The sequence below is a fragment of the Lygodium microphyllum genome, chromosome 16 (genome assembly GCF_053477565.2).
Source record: "Lygodium microphyllum isolate KBCC chromosome 16, Lygodium_microphyllum_v1.1.10, whole genome shotgun sequence".
In the NCBI taxonomy this organism is placed as follows: Eukaryota; Viridiplantae; Streptophyta; class Polypodiopsida; order Schizaeales; family Lygodiaceae; genus Lygodium; species Lygodium microphyllum.
Genome location: NC_141150.1, coordinates 141,757,419 through 141,766,525, shown reverse-complemented (window position 1 = coordinate 141,766,525; position 9,107 = coordinate 141,757,419). Strand labels below are relative to the sequence as shown.

Here is a 9,107-nt window from a genome sequence, read left to right as displayed (position 1 = left end):
ATTTTGAGATTAACTAGCTTTAATTAGTCTCTTTGCCAAATTTAAAATGTTCATAGTTATTCATATCTTTAAACTTTGAGTAATTGTGTGTATATATATAAACATAGATAAAAGAATAACAAAAGGTGGGAAAAGAGGTAATGTAAGAAAGGGAGATAAGGAGGTTACTTGTGATAATGTTTCTTCAAGTCAAGATGCAGGTACCAACTTTAAGGATCAAAAACTTGTACAAATTTGGTGACCCAAATTGATACACAATATCTAATTACTTTCTTTTGTGTTATTGAAAATTTTCATAACCTTGTATTATCGTAAGCTTTGGTTAACTCTATGTATATATAGGTAAACAAGTTACTAAAGATGACACAAGAGACAAGGTAAGAAAGAAAGACATTGAGATTGCTTGCCTTAACACTTCTTCAAGCCAAGAATCAGGTATTATCAGCTTTCTTATGTTGATAATGAGTCATTTTTTGAAATGGTTATACTAACTAATGATATTTGATCACTTGAGTATCAATAGGAGTGATACGCATACCATCATATGATGATATCTATCGGCCACCCATGTTGAAATTTAGAGAAGAGGGTAGACTTTATGGAAAAAAGCTCTTGGCTGAATACTTTAAAAGTCAACACACTGTCATGCTCGAAAATTATCATCGAGTACGTAGGTGGTTTGAATCCTTAAACCCAGATGATCTACGTTATAAAAATACGGATAAAAAGTATATCGTGAAAATTATATCAGAGAATCACCATGAGATTTTACCATTGAAGTTTACTGGATGTGAGTACATATGGAGAGAGAATGACATATATGACTGGTGGAAGGGTACAAAGCAAGATGAAAGAAAGTATTTGAAGAAAAAAGATTTTTTAAAGAAGGTAAGTTGATTGTTACTTTTTTTAATTGGCTTTCCTAATATTTGAGATGTAGATTCTTAGTTATTGAACTATTAATCTTATGACATATAGAGAGAATTATCCACATCTCTTGGAGTGGATGATATAGATAAGCTTCAAAATGTATCAAATGACATAACATCATCAATGGTAAGATGATTTATAAGTTTGATATCATAGGTGTAGGATTGGCTCTTTTTCTCCCATACTCATTTAGGGGTGTCTATTGATGGCAGAGTGAACCATATGTTGCTACTATTGATTCTAATCAACTTGATGTATACATTCCTAGCATGGATGATATTGCGAATGAACAAGGTTTGAAAAAGGTATCTTATAATCTTATATGTTTATCATTTTTGTACTTGATTCCATATATTTTGGAGACATTTGATGTATACACATGATCTTATTTTGTTGATGTAGCCTCTTGAAGAAAGTAGCTCCTTTGAAGGACAACAATATAAGCAAACAGATTTATCATTGCAAGTAATGCTTTTGAGGTCATATCTAATAACTTTCTTTGAGAATGTCTCTTATACAGATACTTATACATTAACTTTCATTTCCCATAGATGAATATGTTCGTGGAGGAAGAAAAGAGCTTTGAAGAATTTCAATGTTGTACATCCGATGAGGTTCTTTGCTTTATATTAAATTTAAGATTAACCATATGATTCATGTTCTTAACAGTATGTTATCCTTTACATGCTTAAAATGTAGGATGTTGAAAATGAAGATGAGACACTTGATATGAAAAATTGTGCCAGCTTTTCAAAGTTATTGTCACATGGTTTAGACAAAATAATGTACTCAACTAAACGTCAAGAAACTCTGGAACAAAGTATCCATAGTTAACTACGTCATCCACTACTCTAGGAAAAAATGGATCAATTGGAGGCCAAATTTGGGGCAGTGGGGCAAGTTCAAGATTTTGTAATGGTTGATTTTTTGCATCAAAATTACTCCTTGAACAAATAGCATATGGAAGGAGACCCTCAAATGCATCCAAAGAGTTTGATGTGGTTAGCATTTAAACTTATCATGCATATGTGCTGAATTTTCAAAGAATATGACATTTCTACTCATAAAAACCTTGCATATATGCTAAATTTTTAGAGAATATGACATCTCTACTCACAAAACCTTACATGTGGAAGGGTTATACCCCTATACCCTTTGCTTTCCATGCTAATTTCAACAAAAATGCATTTTGCTACTTGTCATCAAGCTTTCCACAAAGCTCTTTGGGTGACATGCATATGCAGCACAACCAAAAACGTGAAAGTAATGCACATTAGACTTCTTGCCATACCATGCCTCATATGATGTAATGGTCTTCAATGCTTTTTTAGGAACATGATTTGCACATATAATCTCTTCAAGCCAAAACCTATATTGAGGAAGCCCTTTGCTCTTCAACATGCATCTAATCATTTCCATAAGAGTATGGTTCTTACATTCCACCACTCCATTGTATTGAGGAGTTATCCTTACTATAGATTGATGTGTAGTGCCATTATCTAACAAATAAGCCTCAAATGCTCTAGACATATAATATTCTCATCTATTTGTGCAAAGTGTATGCACTTTCAAAGTAGTTTATGTTTCCAATTTGGCTATTCAATTGAAGTACATAAATGTATCTGATTTGGCCTTCAAGCCATGCACCCAAGTGTACCAAAAGTAGTCATTGGTAACAATGACAAAATAAAGATGACCCCCAAGAGCATGAGTTCTCATGGGACCACATACATCACTATGTATAAGTTGTAATTTTTGGACAACATGGAGTGTACCATCCTTCTTAAAGGTAAATCTATGCATTTTCCCAAGAATACAACCCTCACAAGCATGGGTAGGTGGAATATCCAAAAAGAGTGAACTAGACACTCATGTTTTTCTATAATCAATAAGCTTTGTGGGTTGCCCTATCATTATAATAAATATCTTATGCATTACAAAATTCTATATCTTACACATTACAAAATTCAAGCTCACTTGTATTGACACCTCTTGTTTGATAAGATTTGTTATCCATGTTAGTGTAGCTCATATTCCTTCCATTTTTGCTAGATCTTTTAATTTTCTTCATTCACTTTGACACTTTTACTTTCCCATTAGCTCAACTTGGTTCAATATCATCTTTTTCCGTCCTTTTTCCTTCCCTTTCACATTGTCTCTTAGTTGGTTCCTTGCTAGATTTTGTTAGTCCCTTAACACTCATGGTAGGGCAGAAAGAGGTCTTCAAGGATAATGAGCTTGTAGGGAAAGTGTAAGAGAGTGTTTGTGGGTCAATCACTAGTTTACTATAGTGAAAACGTGCCCAAAACAAGTGTGCTTACTAGTAGTTCCTAGTGATGTGGAGAGTTTGTATGGTTGGGAGATGCACCCTGAGTCAGAACTCCATATGTATGTCTTATATTTGAGAGCCCAACTAGTGTAAGGGAAGATTTGTTGTATTTTTTCTAAGGGTTAAGGTCTTCTAGATGAGCTTAGGGGCATTTGGCCTTTCATATGGCTTGAAGGTGTTTGTGGAGGAAGACTATGGGGTTAGAGAAGTCAATCAATTGAGACCATTGGGCATCCCTTACTTTAGGATGCCTAGGTGGAGTGAGGATACGAATTTATTTTATTTTTATAAATTTCCCTCTTTTTTGGTTTTTTATTTCATAAATTTGAGATAGGTGGTGGAGGGAGTGGGTGGAATGATTCAAAGAGAAAATGGTGGCTAAGGAGGTACCAATGTAGAGATAGTCAAAGGTAGCAAAAAGGAAGGGGTAGTGGTAAAGCCTTGGAATCTTATAACTTGGTTGGAATTAATATTTGGATTCTAATGTGAAAACATAGATGTTGAGAATCTTTGGAAACTAAAAGATACATGAAGGTTTGTCAAAGCCTTTGCTGAAGTTGCATGAATGAGGAAAGTGTGTTGTCAATCCAAGATAGTTCCCATGGTCAACATCAAATAAAGAAGCATGCAATCACATGCCCCAACAAGGTAGTGTATTTGAAGATTCAATCTAGAAATATACATATATTAGATTCCAAGGAGAAACTTTAGGGCTTAGTCAAGGTGTGATTCCCTAACTCCATCGAGAGCATGAGAAGAAGGGAGTTTAACTTGAGTAAAAGAAATATATTTTGGAATAAATGGTTGGATATTTTTATTTTTTCTTGGAGAATGTGTAACAAGTTGTTTAATGGACTGATTAAGAAATCTTATCTTATGTGTTTCATATATGGTAGCATTGGAGCTAATGGGCACATTGGGTGGAAAATGAATGTGGTTGTAACATTTAAGATTTTATCTTATGGACAATGGATCTAATTAGTTGGAAAATTTTTGCTTAATAAAACATGCTAGATAATTATTTAAGATCAATATAGGTTCCAAATCAACTCCTTTTTGGTGAAAGGGATGGTATAGTACTCATCAGCTATCCTTAGAGCATACACCTCCTTTGTGTACTGTCTTTGTAGGGTGACATAAGCTTCTTTCTCTTTTTCAAGTGCTATCATTGTTTCATTTCTTCTATCCTTGGAACTTTCTCACCTCTCTTTTCTCATTTTGCCTCCTTTTGGTCATTCACTTTGACCTGGTGAATGTTAGTTCCTCTGATCTACTTTTGGAGACTACTGAATAGATGGCATCATGAAATTGTGCTACCAAGGCCTCCTAGTTGCTCCCTTCACCTATTAGGGGTAGTGGTAGGGGTGGTAGATTTAGTGGTAGGGTGGCTCTTTCCACCTATTGGCTTGGTGGGAGGAGTGGTGGTATTCTTCTTGCTATACTATTTCATCATGTGCATCTATTTGCTATCCATTATCTTCTGGCTATAGCACAATAGCTTGCTACTCATTTTCAACATCAAAAGGGACAGAATTTTCAGCTAATGGTTGCTGAATGGCTGGCTGTTCATGTTAAAATTTGACCTTCTTTTTGGCAAGATCACCATGTGTAGCATTTTTCAGCAACTTTTCCTCTTTAAATACTACATCTCGACTGTGTATTATCTTCCTGCCTTGAGGAAGCCAAACTCTATAACCCATCTCTCTCTGATCTCCATATCCCATGAAGATGCCCTTGATGGATTTCATATCTAGTTCGGTTCTCTATTCTACAAGTACATGCACAAAGGCATCACAACCAAAGACACACAAATGGTCATATGAAGCAGGTTAATATGATTTTTCTTGTGTAGATGTGGAATCCTAGATCTTCCAGCACTGATCCTAAGTTGGAACGCATGAACAACACCTTAGTGGAGTTTTCTAGAGGTGTTAGTAGCTTTTTTGGAGGTTTTCCAAACAAGGAGCAATTCATGGGGGAGATGACTAATTATCTTGGTCGCCCTCCCACTGGAGAGGAGGTTTTTGAGTGTGATGTCTAGGACACCTATCACATCTTTTCCTAGCACTGCCGCACAAATACCAAACCTTGGCACACCTCTACTAATAGGTACTCCATACACTATGCCTACACACTGATTAGGTGATGCACTAAGATCAGCTGACGTACATGGATCGACCAAAGCACATGCATCTACAGAAGCACGTGCATCGAGTGAGGTAGAGGGTACTGCCTGTCGAGGGAGGAGGGAGAGTCATGTGGGAGGATGAGGAGGTCGAGGGCTTTGTGGGGGTTGCCTAGGAGGTAGCTCTCGACCACCCTAACCGGGAAATGAGAGATGTGAGCCTCCACAAATATACTACTCTGTCACTAATGTTGGTGGTATCTTGCATGACTTTGAGGGGAGAGAAGTGATAGCCTACTTGAAGAGTGTTGTGCATGCCACATACAAAGATTGCATGATTCCCTTCAAGCACCAAAAAAATGGTTTGTGGCAAGAGGTGCTGCGGGTAGTACATAGAAGATACCCTAATCCCGAGAATTCACGATTCTTAGATGATTTGGGGACGGTCAAAGGTGAGAGACACGCTTCATAACAAGAGGTCTCACCTTATGACGTGCACCAAGGAGTCACTGTGGAGACAAGAGCAGGGGCGCCCTGGATATGGCCAATTACCCAATTGCCACCCCAGGGACTGGAAAGAGGCCAAGAAGAGAGCAGCAGAGAAAATGACAAGTCGCCAGCATGCAAAGGCGTGACGTATCCAAATGGCAACCATGGGATCGTCGCATTATGGATCGGGTGGCAGGGAGTCATGGGAGGCTGAGTTTGTAAGTATTATTTGATTTATTTTTTAAATTAAATTTTGTAATTTGTTTCACTTCATTATGTAGTGTGTTCTAATACATTGTATGTTCAAACTATTTTGTAGTATCATATCGTTGGTAGAATGCCTACTCCTAGAGAGGTAGGCTATCATCGAGGTCATAATCGGGTGTCCACTTGGCAGCATTTCTACGAGGAAGGACTCATCACGGAGGAGCAATATAATCGTGCCATAAAGATTCTACAACTAGAAGAGGTATGTTTTATTTTTTACATGAAAAGTATATGTAACTCTAATTTATTGTTTGTAATGGTATTTATATACCTTATTCCTTTGTGTAGGCGAATCCTGATGCGATTGAGGATAGCGAAAGGGGGGACTAGCAGTAGCAGTGGCAGCAGCGGCAGCGGTGGTGGCAGCGATGATGATACCTCTTCTGAGGAGATGTAGAGGAGCCCCATGCATGCATGCCTCCCCTTGGCTTGTAGTTTTCATTTTTGATATGTATTACTTTTAGCTAGTGCTTGCGACCATGACCATGCTTGAGGTCACAAGCACTAGAACTCATCATGTAAAAACGTTTCATCTATATATATATGAAATTTCATGTTCTACATAATTGTTTTTTTTTCAGTACAAAAATCTTTGAAATATTCTTTCTCTGTTTTTCCTAAGCATACAATTTGATGTTGATGGGGGAAAAAAACCCAGAGAGCATGCTCTCTGGTTTTTTTTTCACACCTCTGTTTTGCGCATCTAAATTGCAGAATAGATCTGCGTTTATTCTCGTCAAAAACTTGCAGAGTAAACGCTTTTTTAGATGTGCAGATACACGCGTATATAGACACACAATATGAATATATCCACTTTTTAATAAATATGATTATATATTTACGTAGCGCGTCAATACGCGCATCTATATGCGCGTCTATATGGGTATGTAACTCTGACTATAAGTGCGCTTTTAGACGTGAAATTTTAGACGTAGCAGTAGACGCAGTAATAAATGCGTCCGACATTTTTTAACACAATTCAAATATTGTGTCTATAAGCGCGTCTATGGAGCCTTTTTGTTGTAGTGCTAATTAGATGAAGGAGTTCCATGTGCACACTAATGCATCAGTTGAAGGCCTAGGGGCAGTCTTATGCCAAAAGGACCTCTCTAAGTTAGATCAACCAATCTATTATACAAGTCGAAAAGTAATCAACAAAGAGTGGAACTACACAGTGATGGAACTTGAGTGTTTAGCAATGGTGTTTGCTTTGGAGAAGTTCCGACACTATCGACTACGCATTTTAAATTCTATGTGGATCCTAAAGCCCTATCCATTTTTATGAACAAGGCTAATGTGAAGGGAAGAATTATAAATGTGCCATGCCCCTACAACCTATTCTTCCCCTAAAGTCATTTGAGAAGTGGGGGACTGATTTTGTGGGCCCCATTGATCCACCAACCCGACAAAAGTAGGATAGATACATCTTGGTCTGTGTACAAACTACATAACAAAGTGGTGCAAAGCTAAATCTCTGAAGTGGAATGATGGTAATAGAGTGGCCTTGTTCCTGTACGAGAACATCATCACCCGTTTTGGTAGTCTCCTACAGCTCGTCAGTGACTAAGGTACTCACTTCCTCAACAAGATTATGGAAGAGTTGACAGAACTATACAAGATTCATCATAGTAAGCCCACACCCTATTCCCCCAGAGCCAATGGCCAAGTCAAAGTTACCAATTGCATCCTCTGCTTGATTTTGACAAGAACGATAGCCACACATCATCGTGATTGGGATGATCGACTTATAGAGGCCCTTTGGGCACACAAAACTTTCCATAAAGCGCCTACAGGACAAACTCCTTTCCAGTTAGTGTATGGAACAGAAGCCATATTTCCTATTGAACTCAAGATACCCTCTCTGCGCGTGGCCATGAAAGAATGCTTGGGAGATGATGAGTCCCTACAATGCTATCTCTTGCACTTGAAGTGTCTCACGATGACATCTACAAGATGGCCCTATAGTGCCTAGAAGCCACACAAGCTCGTAGAAAGGTCTATCATGACAGCTTCATCAAGTAGAAAGAGTTCAAGGAAGGCGACTTAGTCCTAGCATATGATTCCCGATTTGGAAAGTTTCTAGGCAAGCTTCAAAAATGTTGGATGGGCCCTTTTAAGGTACTTGCAATCAATCCTAATGGCTCAGTTCAAGTCCAGAAACTCGATGCTTTGGATAATCCCTTCTTGATTAATTGCTATTGCCTCAAGAAGTATTACCCTCCCTAGGGATCCTGACAATCACAGTCGATAGTATCCTCATTCCTTGTACAAAGGTCATTACGCCTTTACCTAATGCTCCTAATAACCATCTTGCTGATCTTGATGATATGGTTTTGTTCTGATAGCCCCTCGCAACCACCTTCTCCTCCTCCTTGGCTTCCTTTCTATCCGATGCAGTAGAGGTGGCGAGGATGGTTCTAATACATAGTGTTCCTACCATTCTACTCTTCAAAAAACAAAATAAAAAATATATCGATCATGGGAGAAAAAGACTTTCGTCCGTGTGATACCGACCTATTCTTCGAGAAAAGGTAGAAACACCCTCAGGAGTAGGGCAAAAGAAAAGAAAACAAAGAACAAAGAGAAAAAAAAACAAGTAAATATAAAAATAAAACTATTGTGGAAGAAAAGAAAGCAATTCCCTGTCATAACAAGCCTCGTTCCAAGAAAAGGTGGTACACACCCTTGGGCGGGAAGCTGACTGTGGAAAAGGTGGTAACAGTACCCCGCAATCCAAGATCGTCAAATCTCTAGCCAAACTCTTATAGAAGAAGTTTTGGAGCCACCTCCCTTGGTGTGTTGAATTCTGTAACCTCATCAGTACTTCTAATTATTACAACATGCTAAGGTTCTAACATGCAATCCAAGCATTGAACTTGTTGGCTACTTCCCTGGGTATTCCTCTTCATCAACCAATCCATGTTGACAACATTAACCAAATGAAGCTCATCCTCAACAATAAACCTA

The 9,107-nt window shown here is 38.0% G+C and overlaps 1 protein-coding gene across 1 annotated transcript; it reads left to right on the top strand.

Annotated features, from left to right (window-relative positions):
• The first annotated feature begins 459 nt into the window (after positions 1–459).
• Positions 460–6,537, top strand: LOC148023521 (uncharacterized). Its single transcript, XM_087695413.1, has 6 exons — positions 460–888; positions 979–1,056; positions 1,143–1,235; positions 1,333–1,395; positions 1,630–1,715; positions 6,429–6,537. Exons 1-6 carry the CDS (start codon positions 568–570, stop codon positions 6,535–6,537), a joined length of 750 nt encoding a protein of 249 aa, XP_087551539.1. The 5' UTR covers positions 460–567.
• The last annotated feature ends 2,570 nt before the right edge of the window (positions 6,538–9,107 follow it).

Excerpts from the sequence above, each read along its gene's own strand:
- LOC148023521 (XM_087695413.1), top strand. The coding sequence starts at position 568 with ATGTTGAAATTTAGAGAAGAGGGTAGACTTTATGGAAAAAAGCTCTTG. Across the intron at positions 1,057-1,142 it reads ATGACATAACATCATCAATG|AGTGAACCATATGTTGCTAC; the intron begins GTAAGATGATTT and ends TATTGATGGCAG. Across the intron at positions 1,396-1,629 it reads AAACAGATTTATCATTGCAA|GATGTTGAAAATGAAGATGA; the intron begins GTAATGCTTTTG and ends CTTAAAATGTAG.